This window comes from Henningerozyma blattae, chromosome 6 (genome assembly GCF_000315915.1).
Source record: "Henningerozyma blattae CBS 6284 chromosome 6, complete genome".
In the NCBI taxonomy this organism is placed as follows: Eukaryota; Fungi; Ascomycota; class Saccharomycetes; order Saccharomycetales; family Saccharomycetaceae; genus Henningerozyma; species Henningerozyma blattae.
Window position 1 is genome coordinate 622,532 of NC_020190.1, and position 18,573 is coordinate 641,104.

The following is an 18,573-nucleotide window of genomic DNA, read 5'->3' on the forward strand; positions in this document are numbered from 1 at the left end:
TTTTTGGTAATTACTTTATAATAAGCACAAAGACAACACACTATTCTCAATGCGAATCAAAAAACAGCACCTTCAGAGACGAATAATTCATTCTCATAGTCTTTACACCAACGAGCAATTTTCTTTGCACTCTTGAATACTGTATTTTTATCCATAACTCCATTATTACAAATTAAATATAACTCAAAAGTGTTTGTAACCCATACCAACCCCAGCATATTCGGTATTTCTTCCAAGTAATCAGATTGCTCTAAATTCTCATCATAGATAGGTAATTCTGCCTCCCATCGTATAAAATTAGATAGATTTGTGCTTAGTAAATTACCGTCCTCATCAATTATGGAGTTATATAACTCCTTATAGTAATTTTTCAGTTTTATCTTATACTTCATTTCATCATTTGCAATGAATTGTTGGTGCGTTCTCTCGGTATTAGGAAGTTCGATATCTGCTCCATTGGCAGTTGTGTTACTATTAGCTGATACCATGTTAATGTTATTCCTTTCTTTGTTAGTATACAATTCAGGCATAATGATTTGCACATGTTTTCTAGATTTATAAATGAAATGATGTATTAATGGAGCTGGAATTTCACTGATACTTATATTATAACTTTTGAAATTGTTAATAATCTTAAATATTTTTTCTTCAATTAATTTCTGGAAGAAATTGTTTGATAATTTCTGGAATTCGTTAAAGATATCCTTTTGTCCACTTATTAGAATTAAGGTATTTGAAACATCCTTTTCAATAAGATCTTGCTGTATTTTGATATAACAGTACAAATAACCGTTGCTGTTAAACTTGGGAAAACATATGGGTACCCAGTACTCTCCGTCTTTATTATTTGTATTAGAAGAAACTGAACTATTTTTGTTAAATTTATTTTCAATTAGTGTAAATAATATTTGTAAATCCATTGTATGTAAAGTATGTCCATGTGGCCTTAAAATTGATATTAATTTATTCTGAGGTCCTAATAGTATACCATATAATAATGTACCTCTTGGTAAGTCTGATTTTTTGATTAAGTATTTAATCATCAGCCTGTGGATCTTAGTACGAACATGGCTTTTTAATCGAAGTGTTTGAATAGATCCAAATATTAATTCTGGATAAAAATTTGAATATACCAACTTACAAATTTTATTTAAACTATCAATTTCATCGTAGTTTAAAAAATTTCGTAAATCGAAATTTGATCGTTTTTGGAATAATTTTTTTAATTGTCTTTCAGTTATAATGGATAATAGGTAAGAATATAAAAAATCTAGTTGGTTTATAATTTCAAATTTTTTTTCATTAATTTTTGATACACTCATTAGAATAATGGGTGATTTATTTAAAAATACAAATTTAATATTTTTATTAGGCAGTTCGATCATTTTAATATTTGAATTTTTATTAATATTAAAATAGCTTACAATCATATTAGTAATCGCCATATATGACGTTATTTGTTTTGAATTACCATAAAGCCAGTAAATTGGTTTCCCTGTCATACTTAATATAAAAAAGTTTTTCTCAAAATTTTTCAAATCGGATTCGTTGCTAATACTTGTGTTAGAAATGTTACTTGAATTATTAAAAATATTTGGTATTTCGTTACTTACATAAGGAGATTTCCAGATTCGTGAACTTGTATTAGAATTTTGATTAGAATTGAGATAAACTTGAGAGTTGAAACCCACACGGTTATGGTAATTATTGCTAATATTGTTTGAAGTGGTCATACTTTGGTTTAGTCTTTCGATTAATATGGTATTTATACTTTCATTATCTAAATAATCATTATTGTTGTTAAGATTTGCATTGTTAGATGGCTTATTACCATTAAAAAGTGCAAACTCTAAATCGTTAAAAGAAGTATTTGCAACATTACTATTTGCAATTGAATATAAAGATGGGTTAAACGATCGTATTGTTATTCTATCAGAAGTATCAGAATTAAATGCATAGTTATTGTTATTTTGGAATGTTGTATTTTTTGTTGATGATGGGTTAACAGATATTGAAGGTTTCAAATCTACTGAGGTTGTGGGCTTATTTAGTTGAGTAAGTGTGTCTGGTAATATTAGAGTTGGCTTCAAGGAACCTGTCTGTTGTATATCGCTTGATTTAGATTTTAGATTTTTACGGTTTGATTGCTTAGGGGTATCAAGATAATCTTCATTGATTTCCATGGTTCTTCGTATGAAATAGGGATACTATATTGTCTTGAACAAATATCTTATTATATTCCAATAGCATATGATTCTTATGTATAGTTGATAGGTTAAATTCTTGTTTCTAAGGCTGGTATTTTTGAAACCATTGTTTAGCCTTTTACAGGCCCGTCGTATTTCTATATCGGAAGCTGTGTCCATATTAAGAAATACCATTTTTTTGTCAAATAAAGAAGTTAATAGTCTTATAATTATAAAAATACTTTAAACAAAAAAGGGTTAAATATTTCAGCTACAAAACAGTAAACAAAATATAGTGTAATTATTTTTATATAGGTTTAAATTTTTAAAAAAATTAAGTATATTGTTCATTTTTTTTTTCTAATCTCAAAAATCTTTTGCCATTACTATCTCTATTTTCAAATCTTGAGTAATTTTTAATAGATAACAAAACGTTTAAAACATACATGGATAATAGTATATGCCAGATTTTTATGTTAATTGGACAGTTAAAACTATCTATTTTCCATTGGAAAGCTTCCAAAATAAAATCAATCTTATAACTAAATGTCTTAATATATTTATAACAAATTGTAAATGAGGTCATAACAGCCAATATAAGAATATTCCAAATTACAATTGGATTTTTAAATATCGATGGGTCAAAGTTCATCCTGTTGGAATTGCTAAGAGAAGTCTTATTCACTCCATTACGACGTTTTACAGGATGGTCGGCAAAACTGTGGCCATGTCTCGTTGACTTCTCTATAGCAGCGTTAGCAGCGTTAGCAGCATTCTGTAAATTATTTAAACTAATATATTTTGTTAGTAGAAAAGAGCCTGAGTATTCAAAATAGAATTATTAAATCATTCTAGAACTTACTTTGGCATATTGATTGGGTGCAAGTTTGATGATTTCAACAACTGCTATAATAGCCAAGTAATGGCAAGAAAATATTTCAAGAAATACCTTGAATTGAAGGTATTGTGAAAGCTTTATATATTAAATTATTTCACCATTTAATGTTTTGTTGGACTACATAGATAGGCGTCATCTTCAGAACAAATATTGTGAGCTTTTTGATTTCTATCCCTCATTAATTTGGTCTTAGAAATAAGGGTATACCCTTCGAAGGCCTTTTGTTTAAGAAAAGTGATCTGATTCATGATTAATATAAAAGATCAGAGATGCAAGGCTTTTAGTACTTCTATTTATAACAGTAACAAAGACTGTTTTCTATGGTGTACGAGTGTTGAAATTATTCTGTAAAAAGACTTTTCTTTTTTCAGAAACTTCTTGAAATTTTTTGTAGGCATGTGACTGAAAATTGAAATAGAATCTTGAAATTTTCTCAGAATTGACTGTATCGCTTTTTTTCGAAGCCCGAGAAACCAAAACATTGTGAAAAATTATGAAGAGAAAAAAGCATATGGTAAATGTATGATCATCTTACGTATGTTGGCGTCTAATTCTGTTCAACTACCATAGAATCAACCAAACTAATTAGTTTAAATAAAGTCGATTGAAAGTTACCAACATCAACTTTCCGTGTTCCATTCCGATTTTTTACTATTAAATTAATTACAGCTGTCAAGTAAGTAACAATGTCTGCTCCAGAAGGTCAAAAAGCCCCAGAAGGTCAACAAAGAAGAGGTGGTTTCGGTAGAAACAGAGGTAATGGTAACAGAAGAGGTGGTAGAAACTCTGAAGAAAAGGGTTGGGTTCCAGTTACCAAGTTAGGTAGATTAGTCAAGGCTGGTAAGATCACCACCATTGAAGAAATCTTCTTACACTCTTTGCCAGTCAAGGAATTCCAAATCATTGACACTTTGTTGCCAAACTTACAAGATGAAGTTATGAACATTAAGCCAGTTCAGAAGCAAACTAGAGCCGGTCAAAGAACCAGATTCAAGGCTGTCGTCGTTGTCGGTGACTCTGCTGGTCATGTTGGTTTAGGTATTAAGACCGCCAAGGAAGTTGCTGGTGCCATCAGAGCTGGTATCATCATTGCCAAATTGTCTGTTATTCCAATCAGAAGAGGTTACTGGGGTTCTAACTTGGGTCAACCACATTCTTTGGCTACCAAGACTTCTGGTAAGTGTGGTTCCGTTACTGTTAGATTAATCCCAGCCCCAAGAGGTTCCGGTATTGTCGCTTCCCCAGCTGTTAAGAAGTTATTACAATTAGCTGGTGTTGAAGATGTCTACACTCAATCTAACGGTTCTACTAGAACTTTAGAAAACACCTTGAAGGCTGCTTTCGTTGCCATTGGTAACACTTACGGTTTCTTGACTCCAGACTTATGGGCTGAACAACCATTACCATTATCTCCAATGGACGTTTACGCTGATGAAGCTGTTGCTCAAAAGAAGAGATACTAAATATAATGGATGTTTAATAAAACTTCTTGTTTCATTTAATTAATATATAGTATTTATAATCATAGGTATATCCTTTAATATAAACACTCCTTGGTTCATTATAATCTGTGGGGCATTAATTGTCCAAAAATTAATATTTTGTAAGTAGGTAATTAATACAATACCGGTTTACATATAATACTGAACAAACCCATGTCTTGATCTTTCTAATCAGGCTAGAAATCCAAGCTACAAGAAATTTAGTAAAGTGACAACCTAGAATCAAGAATCAAAAATTAAGAATTAAGAACTAAGAACCAAGAATCAAGAATTAAAATTATTGTAGACACTTTAAAATCAAGATGGCAACGTCTCCTTTGATATTTTTATTGCTCAGGAATACGATTTACGTTAATAATTACTACAATCACTCTCAGAATGAGTTCCTCTATATAATTATATTATTTGTTTTATTAGTTTTTTAGATTTATATTTTTTTTATTTTTTTTTTTTATTTTTATTAAAAAATAATAAGAATATGATATTAAATTAATATTGATTATAAATTAAGGTAAATTTCATTGCAATAATGATAATTATAATAATAGTGCTCATGCAAATCATGTATAACGTCATTAATGAAATATTCAACTGAAAGAAATCCGTCGATTTTTAAATCTTAGGGTTCCGCCTTCAAACAATTGACCCCCAACAGTGGTATAGTTAGAAAGTGGAAAATACTTATTCTGCCATATCAGTATCTTGATCGTTGTTAGATACCATGTTATTGGCATATATAGATTGTAAACCCTCTTGAGTCGGAGCAGATTTGACAGCATTATCAGGCATAGCAAATGGTCGTTCACTAATAGAGAATGGGCTTGCATTATAGGTGCCTTGTGTTTGTTGGAATCCATTATTATTATTTACAGCATTCTGGAAATTATTATTATTATCGTTAGGATTATTCATAGCAGTATTAAGAGGGAACTTGTTAGAGTTGGACACAGCGTCAGATGATGGGAATTTTTGAACCTCAGGAGGATTAATTACCCTTCCAGCTGGATGTCTAAATAGACAGTGAGGGTTTCTACACTCAGTTCCAAATCTACAGTCTTCATTGATTGGGTGACCAAACAAACAGTCAATTCTAGTACAGCTACCACCATCACGACACATGATATGAGATCTAGCATGTCTGTATTTACAACGTTTGTTCGTACAATGAGTACCATATTTACATTGTTCTAAAGATTTTTCAACAGGTGGAAAGCTTGCTGGATGGCTAGTACGACTAGCATGGCTTCCAGAGGAGCTGCTAGAGCTCATTGGTGCGATTGGCTTGATCTTAGATAATGAAGAGTGAGCTTTTTTACATTCTGTATCTGGGCATGTTAAATTGTTCGGACACCAAGCCAATTCAATAACTTTTGCGTCTTCATTTGCAGGGGTTGGATGGCCAAATGGGCACATTGGATTAGAACATAAAACACCAAACTTGCAAATCACTAAACCAGTTTGAACAGGTTTAGTTCTAGCTGTCAAAATAGCAGCTTTTCTCTTTTGAAACTCTTCACGTGTTTTTTCCATTTCCCTCATCAATTCTTCATCTTCAGCTGGATGTAAATATTCGCAAGTGCCCGGTAATTTTGGGCAATTTGGATATTCATTACACACTTTGGTTGGATGGGCATGAGGGCATGATTTACCTAATGGACAGTGTGGAAATAATTTACAACGGCCTTCTTTTTTTTTATGAATAAAGTTCAATTGACTTTCAGGAGTCATACCCAAAGCTTTAGCTAATGGATTAAATCTGTTGTGTGTTGTACGATCATTGCCACGATTGTTAGTTCTGCCACCACGGCCACCGCGGCCACCACGACCACCACGACCACCACGACCACCACGTTGTGAAAATTGTGGTTTAAATCCAGTTGTTGAAAAGCTTAGTACGTTTTTGCTATCATCTTTCTGATCCTCCGCAACGATATTAGGGAATGCAGAGTGAGTAGTGCCATTTGCAGAAGCATCTGAAGGCATTGTTTCAGATGTTGAAGTATTCCATGATGCTTCCCACTTAGATTGCAATTGTTGTGGTTGCTGGATTTGCTGTTGCGGGTTCATTTGCATTTGGAATCCTGGTGTTGGCATAGGCATGTTGAGTTGCTGTGATTGTTGTAGTTGTTGTTGTTGTTCTTGTTGTGGAAGTGCCATATCAGGTTGTTCAGTTTTCATCTGGGTTGCTTGTTGTTGAGCACTTAAACCTCTGATTTTACTAACAATGCTGTCTACAGTTTCACCTTGTTGCAAAGCTTCCAATGCGAAGAAGGTGGTTTGAACCACATCGGTTAAATTGTCCTTAGAAACAGTATCAAACAATGTAGATAGTTCCTGTACCACCGATTCTATTGAGCCACCATTTACAATTAGCAAAACGATATATTCAGCAACATATGCCACATCTTCAGTGAAATTGGGTAAAGTCTGTAATTTTTCAGAAACAATAACTTTTAAGTTTTCAGCGTACTGTTCTTGTGACATTTCTGTTTATATAGGATAAGTGTAAAAGGTTATCTATGTAATACTTTGTGAAATTTTAATAAAGCTTTATATATTAAAAATTTTTACATAATGGCAAATTTTTTTTTCAATGATCGGCTCCTTTTATAGGGCCAAAATTTGAATTTGAGTGGAAGACATTTCGGGAAAAAATTGTGTTTGACAAATATATTTTGCGCACATTGTGTGAAGTGGAGAAAGAATGCGGCTACCACTCAGAGATTTAAAATCTTAAGGATAATATAGCGTCAGAATAATCAAGATAAAATGTATCGGCACATTGGTTATATTCAAATGAATTAGTTTACATATGGAAAGGTCTATAAAGATTGTTACTTAGAAATATGAAAAAATATTAAATAGAATGCTTTTTATTTCTTATTTTTTTTTGCTTCTTTCATTCTTGCTTTCTTTTAGCTCCTTTAGTCTGTCCATTTTTTCTTGGATTCTTTCTAGTGATAATTTGACATCACCTTTTTGGAAGTTATCCAAGTAAAAGTATGCTGGTGCTAGTTCTAATAACCATTCTGGTCTAACAGAAGTTACTGTCCTTATATAATTCTTGGAAGTCAAGACAAATTCATTGTATATCACCCACTCGGCATCGTGGCCTAAAACTGTGCTTGGATGAATTAAAACGTCTTGGTTATCTTTAGCTGTGATATAACCTTTACCACCAGATCTCTTTTTGGCAGCTTGCATGAAGAATCCAGATGCTAAAGCTTTTCTTATATTTTCGAAATATTTTGGACTTTCATAGTCGGTGGTATTCAGTTCTAAGTTGTAACGTGTCATCAGTCTCTCTAATTGAGTACGGATATTATCGGCTGCAGATAGAGATCTGTAGTTTAAGAAATGATCACGGCACCATTTGTGAATACCATATGAATAAGCTTCATCAGATTTGAAAGCATGGTACACATTCAATAATGTAATATGATCACCATCTTGATGCGCAAAGATATTCTTGGCATCATCAGCATACTTCTTACTCTTGGCTGGTCGAATAAAAACACTTGGAACCGAAAGCATGGCTACTATAGTTAAAATATCTTGGGAACAATGGAATTCTGAGGAACCAATCAGCATAACTGCTAGCATTGGATCCAATGGAAACTGAGAGGCTAATCTACCTAAGGCAGTCAAATTCCCTTCATCATTCAAACAAGCAAGGTAGTTTAATTCTTCTAATGCTCTCATCATAGTTTCAGGAGCTGGAGGATCCATAAAATCGAAATGCACTAAATCATCAATCCCTAATTTTTTCAATTCCAAAACGGTTGATGATAAGTTAGAACGTAAAATTTCAGGATAACTTTGTTCAATTAATTCTCTTTGAAATGCTTCCTCTGTATATAACCGGAAACATTTACCTGGTCTAGTACGACCAGCACGGCCAGCTCTTTGTTGAGATGAAGCCTTTGAAATTGGTGAGACTAGCAGTGATTCAACTCTAATTCTTGGGTTATATACCTTTTGTTTGGAGAAACCTGGATCAACAACATAAACTATACCATCAATAGTCAAAGAAGTTTCGGCAATGTTGGTAGAAATTACAACCTTTCTCCCTGGTCTACCATTATGAGATTCCGGGGCAGGTTCAAAGATACGTTGTTGTTGATGAGGTGGCAAGGAACCGTATAATGGATAAACCGCTAATGGACCACACCCTTCCTCTCTAACTAACTGATCACCTTCTAATGATATTTTTCTAACAGCATCCTCGATTTCATCTTCACCGGTTAAGAATAAAAGAATATCTCCCTTCTCCTCAGTGGCGTGAATTTGTAGAACTGTACGAATAGCTGAATCCAAATAATCTCTTTGGAATTCTGGGGTATAATAAATTTCAACTGGGAATGTTCTACCTGGAACAGCTAACAATGGAGCATTATTAAAGTAGCGTTGGAACTTTTCAGCATCTAAAGTAGCAGACATTACAATAATTTTTAAGTCTGGTCTTCTTTGGACAACTTGTTTTAATAAACCCATTAATATATCGGTTGCTAAGGTACGTTCATGTGCTTCATCTAAAATGATACAGGAATAACGAGTTAAATCATGATCTTCCATGGCTTCTCTTAGAAGCATACCATCAGTCATATATTTCAAAATAGTCTTGTTAGATGTTTTATTCTCAAATCTAATCGAATAACCTACCTCTTCACCTAATTTAACATCCATTTCTTCAGCAACTCTTTGAGCAACAGACATTGCAGCAACACGACGAGGCTGAGTACAGGCAATTTGGGTATTTTCTAAATGAGGCATTTCATCAAATAAAACGAACTGTGGAATTTGAGTTGTCTTACCTGAACCAGTTTCACCAACAAATACCATAATTTGGTTCTCTTGGTAAATTTTTAAAAACTCAGCACGCTGAGCATGAACTGGTAATTCTCTTCTGATTTTTAAAATGTCAAAATACTTAGGAGTAAAATCCCTACCAGTAAATGGGTTAATTGTACTGGCTTCTAATTTTTCAGCTTGTGCTGCAGAAGTCTGATGACGTACTAATCCTTTAAATTCACCTGCATCGTGATGAACTAATGGTTCTTCAGATGGAGGAGGATGTTTCTTAGATAGTTCTTCAGCTATTTCAGCAGCATGTTCTGGAATTGATGATTCAACTGGGTCGGCGTGAGAGCTATTAGAAAATCTTCTTTTCGAACCCATATTAGTGATTTTTATATATGCAATTTCTTATTAGTCTTATAGTATGAAGTGAATAAGTATCAAATGAAAAATCTTATTCATCATTATATTTTTACAGACCGTGTATTCTATATGGTAAAAATAATATTTCACTATATGTTCGTTATTACTGCAAAGCTCATCGCCCCATCGCGGCAGAAAATTATAAAAAATTTTCAAGAGCACGTGAAAAGAACCATTTTAGGGATAAAATAAATATTCAATACTCGATTCTCCATAATATATTAATAAGCTATACTGAGCACTAATAGTATTAGATATTTGTAATATGCTATAAATATTGTGTGTCTTATAAGTTTTGATATTGCAAGGTTAATTATTATTTATTGAAGTGAACTTTTTCTTCGAGGGTTTCGTTTCTTAATTAGGGTAGGGAGACATCACTCACTTCAAGATTTCTTCACTGTTAATCATACATAAGTAAAAATAAAGTAAAAAAACGTTACCAAAATATTTAAACGGTACTACAAAATAATTAGACCCCAACTTCTAGAATGTCCTCGAGAAAATGTTTTTATTATAGCTATTGTTTGGCAAGTTCTACTTGCAGCATAATAGGGAATACTTTCAAACAAAGCTGTCAAGGTTTATGCCAAACAGTGAATAACTCCTTTCTTCTTAGACCATTTTTGAATAATTTCCAGTGGTATAATGATCCATTATGGCAGGAATCTAAAAGAATTGCTTATAAAACCAACCAAGAGTATAAATCAAAACAAGAAGATTTATATTAATCCAAGGACTAAAGATGCTAGATATAATTCATTAGACTCCACTATTGTGCCAATATTGTTGATTATTCACGGGTTAGTTGAATTACATCATTAACAAGTATTACTCCAAAAAATTTAAATAGCTTCATATATTTTTATATTCTTTTTATCTATAGCCATACACAATTACAAGTACTGTTAATTAATATTTAAATGACAGAGTTTGAAATAACTATGATATTTTTCAGTCATAATTTTTTTTTCAAAATTATATAATAGTGAAAGCATTAACAAAGTCGCCTTTTATCCTTTTAAAGAGGAATAAAAAATGATAATAAATAGGTAGAATATAAAAAATTCATATTAGAACAAAATTGTCAAGATAAATGAAGGTAGGAAGCTATTTTGAATTGAATAACATAGGAATATTTTTTAAAGTTAGTCTACTCCTTTATATATATTAGAATTGGCGCTGATGTTATAATATTGAAACGTATAAACTGTACAATTGAAAGTGTAAGGATAAAGTTTTTAATTTTATGTTCTTATTCTATTCCTTAACATAATATTCTTACTAAATATTACACCCTTATAAGAACTTAGTGTCTACTAAAAATGACATAATAACTAAAATTCACTTGTATTGTCCAATTTCTAAACAGTATTGAACAATTCTTGCCTAGTAAAATCAAAGTTAGGAAAAATGACAGATAGCTTTCAGTTTATATCTTAATATTTTGCCACTGTTCTGCTACGACTGCCGTTGATAATACTTCTATTTACTTATAGTATATACGTCGATAAATAATTTTCGAACATGTCTTAATGTTCTTTATCTTCGGACCTCTTGTTTTAAAAACTACCCTCAAATTTACTATCGAAGAAGAAAGTATTTAAAAAAAATTGGAAATATTGACTTTGCTGTATCCTTGACGTCTATAATTTACATTCCAGATCAAATTATATACTAATAACCTTATGTCGTCTAGTCGTTCTGTTGTGCCATTAGAATCAAATCCTGAAGTGTTCGCCACATTTGCTCACAATTTAGGTTTACGATCATCATATGGATTCACCGATATCTACTCCTTAACAGATCCTGAAATACTTGCATTTACCCCAAGACCAATTAAAGCCATTATTTTACTTTTCCCCATTAACGAAATAACTGAAAGTGCTAGCAAGAATGATAATTCACAAACTGGAAAAGTAAATGTGACTAAAAACCCAGTATGGTTCAAACAAACAATTAAAAATGCATGTGGGTTGTACGCATTGTTGCATTCTTTGTCAAACAATCAAGAATTATTAAATAAGGATTGTGAACTTACTGAATTTCTTCTAGCTAATTCAAGTAAAGATGGGAAGTATGAGGACAAAGCAACAGATGATTTTATTGTAAATATTAGTGAGCGATTTTCAAATAATTTTAATGAAGGTCAAACTTCTGCTCCGGATCCAAATGAAGATATAAATTTACATTTTATTACTTTTGTTGAATCAAATAATAAAATATTTGAACTAGATGGGAGAAGACCAAATGGAGCATTCGAATTAGGCGATGCTTCCAGCAGCGCAATGGATCTGGCTGACCAAGATTTAGTGAAAAAAAGAGTTCAGTGGTATATGGATAGCGCAAATGAATCAGATAAATTAAAATTCTCTCTACTAGCACTAATATCTATATAAAATTATCTACTCATATCTTATTTGCTGGGAGCCAATGGCAACTATATACTTTACTATATACTTATTTTACCGCAACGAAAGTTTAGCAAATGACAAATCTCTATAACACTAATACTGCACATATATGCGAGTTAACATAAAGTAATTAGCTTTGATTTTCATTTTGAAGTTTCGCACAAAGTAAATCGAAATCGAGAAGCTATGATATACTCTCCTTGATATTGAAAAATAATCATTAGTCATTATATATTGGTATTATTGTTGCCCTTTAATGTCTATTTTTCTCATTGAATTATATTTTTGATTGATAAAGGCTCTACTACTTCTTGTATCAAGATATTTATATTCATTTTCCAAACCTGAATTTTTAGTAATGATATAATTATTCAATCCCATATCAACAAAGAAGTTGGCAACATCTTCGATGGTATTAAAATAAAGCTCTTCGCATAATAGTGAAAGATTTGCTTGGTTATAGCTCTTACTGATAACTAATAGAGTTTTCATTCTTTCTTTGTCAATAAATAATTCCAGAAGTTTTTTACCAAGACCGCTAACAAGTTTAGCTATTTTCACAAAAGAATGATAATCTCCCACAACCTTAGCATCTGCCAATTTAAATGCAATTTGAACCATTTTATTTTTGTATAGTGCTAATGAATTTTTTATTAGTGTTAATCGCAATGAATTCAATGACCCGTTGTCTTCGGTTAATATATAATATAGGATTTTGTAATATATAAATTCTTCTTGATAAGACGGCTTAATTGAGGGTATTTCGAATAAAGTAGAAATTCGGCTTTGACATTGATTAAATTCACCTATATCACTATTTTCTAATGCAATTCTAGCATGAGTCTCATAGACTTTTAAAGTAAACTGATTATCAATCATCTGAACTCGTAAATCTTGCCTTATAGCTTTAAACTGATCACATACATAAGTATAACTTACTGAACCACTGGTGTGCCTCTTCATTAAGGAATCAAATGATTGTTTCAAGATGTGAAGGGGGCGAACCAAATCTGGATTAGGTTCAGAAGTTAATCTTAAATATGATTTCTCTAAGGTGGTGCAGCGACCGACAACCGGCTTATCTTTATCGTATCTATTTGACTTTGAACTTATCGCATTTAGATTGGAATAATCTTCATCCTCATCATATGCATTACTGTTAGTAGATATTTTTGGTTTTTTGGAATCAGTTGAAGAAGTTCCAAATTTCTCAGCTCTTCTTCTTTTCTTCTCTGAATCTATTGAATCATCATTCATAGAGTTAAAATCAAAAATATTACTTTTATTGGAATACTGGGGAGGTTGTGAAGGATTAATTGTATATGATTTGAAGCCCTTTTTCCCTTTTTTACCCTTCTTCTTCTTGATTAAATTAGAAGTGGGATTGGGAAAAGATGATTTTGAAATTGGCAGGTTTTGTGTAGCTGAATTAGGACCAGGAAGTACCATACTACGTACTGGATTGGGAAGAGGTTGAGGTACCATACCTACCCCACCCATCAAAGTAGGCGGTATATTAGGGAGTGATGGTATGCCTGGATAGCCAGCGTTTAAAAATGGAGTCGTACTGGGGTTAATTATTTGATTATTTTCATGACTTTTTTGGTTAGTAGCCTGATCATTCTTCATCTTTTGTTTTAGTGATTTACCCAGTATAATAGGTTTTACTTGGTTGTATGTATTGCTCATTATCCAGATATATTTTAGACAAGTTTAATTGATTCAGTGTAATGGTTTATAATTCTTGTAAAGCCTTCCCTTTCAAATGTCCGATTATGATTCAGGGAGTTGATTTGCTATTCAAATTAATAAAATATATTATGAAGAATTAACATAAAAATGTGAAAATAGCTTTTTACTGTACTACAAATGAATAGATGTGTATCTACTTCTATGATCCGTTAAATCTTGATATTGTAACAACTTGCACGAGCATATAGTATGTATTATATCATCATAGTTTTTTTCAGTTAAATAAATTGAAATTTTTTCTTTCTGTTCACCGAATCTATACTTCGGAGATGCAGTACAAAATGATTCTGTTCCAAGGTTAATTTGCAAAATATTTGCTAAAATATATGTATCTCATGCTAATATATATACATACATATAAATATAAGTTATTAGTGGCATAAAAAGAAAATATATTATTTCAAATTATTTGAATGAATCTATATGATCTAAAAAAGCAAATATAAAATGCATCATTTCACATAGAGCCTACAACTAAAATAGGCGTCGGTAGTGTCCGCTTAACATAATAATCTTTACCTGTGCAAGAAGCTACTGAATCTTTTGCCATCTTGAGATAGTATTATTAGTAGAATCATTACTTTGCTAATCATACAACTTTGATCGCCACAACTTTACCCATTTCGTCTTTCATCAAAGTAGCGCGGTTCCTTGCTAATAATGGCTTCAAACAATGGATCATCATTGGCTCTGGCATACCATAGAATTCCCAGCCAATTGACTCATCACCTTGTGTTAATTCATAAACAGTCACGACTTGATTTAGTTTTGTTGTAGTTTCAAACCATTGAAGAATTAATGAAGCCCATGAGTCAACATTTTTCCAAAAGATGTAGAAAGTTCTTGAATTTTTTGTCTTAATATCAGTACTGATTGCTTTTCCATCCGAGACTAGTTTTTTCCAAATTTCTTCCATAAAAGATTGAGGAACAGCTCTTTGAATATCATTATTTTTAAATATACTTTCTCTCTCCTTAGGAATTCCTTGTGTGGCTATTTCAATCATCAATGTGCTTAAATCAATAACAGAACCCTCGAAAGTCATGCACCAGCTATCTTTACTTTTGCAGTATTGTAAAATTATATCAATCCATGTGGATACTTGCTGTTCTCTTATTAAAGCATTTGGCTGTGGAGTATAAAGTGGGGGGAATGAGTAAACTGGGGGAAAAGCAGAAGCCATGTATTGCTGATGATATCTGGGATATATATATATATATATATATGAATATATATAAATAAACTGGATGCCAAACTGTTTGTTTTTATAGGAACCAAGATACACTCTCCCCCATTCCCACAAACTTTACGATAACTTGTTTTCAACCTTTAATTCCTTTTCGCATAGTTAGAAATTCTTGAAATTAAGATTCCGCGAAACCTATATGATGCATTGATTGATTAAATAACCAAAATATATTAATTATTATCCTTTCAAAATTAAGACAATATGATACATTAGTGCATGCTAATATCTGTAAAGAAAATTATCATCGACTAGAAAATATAGACAATGTCAATATGGGAGAAAATTGAAAGTCTCGAAAAAACGCATTCAATGGTCCATAATGAGCTTTTACTGACCATTGATCTCCTCTATTTGCAAAAGAAAGCGGGCTATCAACTTTCTTTCTCCCCTGACCTAATGCAGAAATTAGAAATTAGAAGGAATATTCAAATGAGTTTAGAAAAGACAGGAGCTATTCTTAAGTCTGTAGTCAAGTCTGGATCGATGGCCAAGCAACCGGGCTCAGCCCCTGCATTGACAACAGAAGAGTTGCTTGCACAAAGACTCCAGGATTTGGAGAGGCAAAACCATGATTTAGCTCTAAGTATATATGAGTTAGATGATCAGAATACTTTTCTTAGATCAATTCTAGATAAGGAACGTGATAAATATTCTCAGCTGCTCCAAAAATTTCAGAATGAATGTCAAATACTAACTGACAAGGTGACTCATCAAAAATCATCTACATCTTCAAATGGTGATATAAGTTCTGTAGATATAGATCCTACTTTACAAGCTAAAGTTCATGCCCTTCAAGAAATTTTGAATGTCCTAAGGCTTGATGCAGGATGTTCTATTGATGAGCTCAGATAACCTATACCTAACTAATAAAGTTCCTTAAAATAAGGTTTGACATATTTAGCAGTTGATAAATAATACTATGAGATAGTATTGATATCTTCCTATTTCAGAAACTATTATTTTCGGCATGTGCTTTTTTTTAAGGCGACTTTATCAGTCCCAGTTTTTTTTTTTCTGTTTTTTAATCTTTACCCTTTTAGCAATTTGAAAAATTTTTTGCTCATCGCGAGAATTTTTATTTTTGAAATTTTGTATATATATTGGCATCGATTGCCAAATAGTATTAATGGTGTCTTCTTTTTTCTCAATTATTTGCGACTAATTATCTTGCTAAATTTTGCTTACCTTTACCTCTTCTCTCTTTTTTTCTTTCTTTCATAGAAGCTGCAACTGAACAATTTATATCAACATAAAGCTAAAGTCTAGAAGTTGGATTAATTAGATTTTTTTTAAAAATTGTTATACATTTTAAAAAGAGATCGCTCTATATTCTATATTAGTTGTATTATTAATAAATCTAAAAAATAGCAATGAAGTACGTCGTTGTCTCCGGTGGTGTTATCTCTGGTATTGGTAAAGGTGTCCTAGCATCCTCTACTGGTATGCTATTTAAGACTTTAGGTTATAAAGTCACCTCCATCAAAATCGATCCTTATATGAACATTGATGCAGGTACTATGTCTCCATTAGAGCATGGTGAATGTTTTGTTTTAGACGATGGTGGTGAAACTGATTTGGATTTAGGTAACTATGAACGTTATTTAAATGTTACTCTAACCAAAGATCATAACATTACTACTGGTAAAATCTACTCACATGTCATTGCCAAAGAAAGAAAAGGTGATTACTTGGGTAAAACCGTTCAAATTGTCCCTCATTTGACTAATGCTATTCAAGAATGGATTGAGCGTGTTTCTCGTATTCCAGTTGATGATACTGGGTTAGAACCAGACATTTGTATTATTGAATTAGGTGGTACTGTTGGTGATATTGAAAGTGCACCATTTGTCGAAGCTTTAAGACAATTTCAATTTAGAGTTGGTAAAGAAAATTTCTCTTTGATCCATGTTTCTTTAGTTCCATTAATTCATGGTGAACAAAAAACAAAGCCAACCCAAGCCGCTGTTAAAGATTTGAGATCATTAGGGCTAACTCCTGACATGATTGCTTGTAGATGTGCTACTCAATTAGAAGAAAGTACTATTAACAAGATTGCTATGTTCTGTCATGTCGGTAATGACCAGGTTGTTAATGTTCATGATGTTAATTCTACCTATCATATCCCATTACTATTATTAGAACAAAAAATGATGGACTATTTAAGCACCAGATTACGTTTGAGTGATATTAAATTAACTAATGAAGATAAGCATAGAGGTTCTATCTTGCTATCTAAATGGAAGAACATGACTGGTAACTTTGATGAATCAATGGAAACCGTTAAGATTGCTTTAGTTGGTAAATATACTCATTTACAAGACTCTTATTTATCTGTGATTAAAGCACTTGAACATTCTTCTATGCAATGTAAGAGAATTTTACAAATTTTATGGGTTGAAGCTTCTGATTTAGAACCAGAAACCCAAGAAAGCCATAAAACAAAATTCCATGAAGCTTGGAACAAGGTTTCTACTGCAGATGGTATTTTAGTTCCTGGTGGGTTTGGTTTAAGAGGTACTGAAGGTATGATCTTAGCCTGTAAATGGGCACGTGAAAATAAAGTTCCTTTCTTAGGTGTCTGTTTAGGTTTACAAGTTGCAACAATTGAGTTTGCCCGTAATGTCATTGGCATTAAGGATGGTATTTCAGGTGAATTTTTCCCAGATGTCGAAGAATCTAAACAGGTTGTCGTATACATGCCAGAAATTGATAAGCACAATATGGGTGGTACAATGAGATTAGGTTTAAGACCAACCTACTTTCAAGACGGTACTGAAGCAAGCACTATCAAAAAATTATATGGTAGCAAAGATTCCGTGTCTGAAAGACATCGTCACCGTTATGAAATTAATCCAAATTTAATTAAAGATTTGGAAGAAAATGGCTTAGTTTTTGTGGGTAGAGATGAAACTGGTAACCGTTGTGAAATCTTTGAATTAAAAAACCATCCATACTTTGTTGGTACTCAATATCATCCTGAATATACTTCAAAGGTTTTAGTACCATCTAGACCATTCTTAGGTTTAGTTGCTGCCTCTGCCGGTATTTTACAAGAAGTTTTAGAAGGTGAATTTGAATTTCAAGGTAAGGATGAACAAGAAGCTCAATTTTAAGTCACCTCTGTATTAATCGAAAATATAATACATTAATAACAGACCAACCTCTTTTCCAAACTACCTTTTGCATATATCACTACAATAATAATTGAAACAATTTTCTAAATTAAAAATGTATGGTAAAAAAAATTACTAATTTCCACGTATCATTACACCCTTTCGGTGAGTTCTAGATAGTTTATGTATTCACCTGTATATTAAAAGCAAACAAATGATATTGAATGCACACCAGAATA

The 18,573-nt window shown here is 32.2% G+C and overlaps 9 protein-coding genes across 9 annotated transcripts; 4 read left to right on the forward strand and 5 right to left on the reverse strand.

Annotated features, from left to right (window-relative positions):
- Positions 1-56: 56 nt before the first annotated feature.
- On the reverse strand, positions 57-2,183 carry MON1 (guanine nucleotide exchange factor MON1; the record flags this gene model as incomplete). Its single annotated transcript, XM_004181267.1, has 1 exon — positions 57-2,183. The coding sequence occupies one exon, from the start codon at positions 2,181-2,183 to the stop codon at positions 57-59; it is 2,127 nt and encodes a 708-aa protein (XP_004181315.1).
- A 1,587-nt stretch (positions 2,184-3,770) lies between these two features.
- Positions 3,771-4,547, forward strand: RPS2 (40S ribosomal protein uS5; the record flags this gene model as incomplete). Its single annotated transcript, XM_004181268.1, has 1 exon — positions 3,771-4,547. One exon carries the CDS (start codon positions 3,771-3,773, stop codon positions 4,545-4,547), a length of 777 nt encoding a protein of 258 aa, XP_004181316.1.
- Positions 4,548-5,267: 720 nt separating this feature from the next.
- NAB2 (mRNA-binding protein NAB2) lies at positions 5,268-7,070 on the reverse strand (the record flags this gene model as incomplete). Its single annotated transcript, XM_004181269.1, has 1 exon — positions 5,268-7,070. One exon carries the CDS (start codon positions 7,068-7,070, stop codon positions 5,268-5,270), a length of 1,803 nt encoding a protein of 600 aa, XP_004181317.1.
- A 396-nt stretch (positions 7,071-7,466) lies between these two features.
- Positions 7,467-9,764, reverse strand: PRP43 (DEAH-box ATP-dependent RNA helicase PRP43; the record flags this gene model as incomplete). The annotated part of the gene is made up of 1 exon (XM_004181270.1): positions 7,467-9,764. One exon carries the CDS (start codon positions 9,762-9,764, stop codon positions 7,467-7,469), a length of 2,298 nt encoding a protein of 765 aa, XP_004181318.1.
- A 1,730-nt stretch (positions 9,765-11,494) lies between these two features.
- Positions 11,495-12,205, forward strand: YUH1 (ubiquitin-specific protease YUH1; the record flags this gene model as incomplete). Its single annotated transcript, XM_004181271.1, has 1 exon — positions 11,495-12,205. The coding sequence occupies one exon, from the start codon at positions 11,495-11,497 to the stop codon at positions 12,203-12,205; it is 711 nt and encodes a 236-aa protein (XP_004181319.1).
- Positions 12,206-12,460: 255 nt separating this feature from the next.
- On the reverse strand, positions 12,461-13,909 carry TBLA0F02620 (uncharacterized protein; the record flags this gene model as incomplete). Its single annotated transcript, XM_004181272.1, has 1 exon — positions 12,461-13,909. The coding sequence occupies one exon, from the start codon at positions 13,907-13,909 to the stop codon at positions 12,461-12,463; it is 1,449 nt and encodes a 482-aa protein (XP_004181320.1).
- Positions 13,910-14,561: 652 nt separating this feature from the next.
- On the reverse strand, positions 14,562-15,155 carry VPS25 (ESCRT-II subunit protein VPS25; the record flags this gene model as incomplete). The annotated part of the gene is made up of 1 exon (XM_004181273.1): positions 14,562-15,155. The coding sequence occupies one exon, from the start codon at positions 15,153-15,155 to the stop codon at positions 14,562-14,564; it is 594 nt and encodes a 197-aa protein (XP_004181321.1).
- A 330-nt stretch (positions 15,156-15,485) lies between these two features.
- On the forward strand, positions 15,486-16,073 carry MCM16 (Mcm16p; the record flags this gene model as incomplete). The annotated part of the gene is made up of 1 exon (XM_004181274.1): positions 15,486-16,073. One exon carries the CDS (start codon positions 15,486-15,488, stop codon positions 16,071-16,073), a length of 588 nt encoding a protein of 195 aa, XP_004181322.1.
- Positions 16,074-16,591: 518 nt separating this feature from the next.
- On the forward strand, positions 16,592-18,334 carry URA7 (CTP synthase URA7; the record flags this gene model as incomplete). The annotated part of the gene is made up of 1 exon (XM_004181275.1): positions 16,592-18,334. One exon carries the CDS (start codon positions 16,592-16,594, stop codon positions 18,332-18,334), a length of 1,743 nt encoding a protein of 580 aa, XP_004181323.1.
- Between the last annotated feature and the right edge of the window lie 239 nt (positions 18,335-18,573).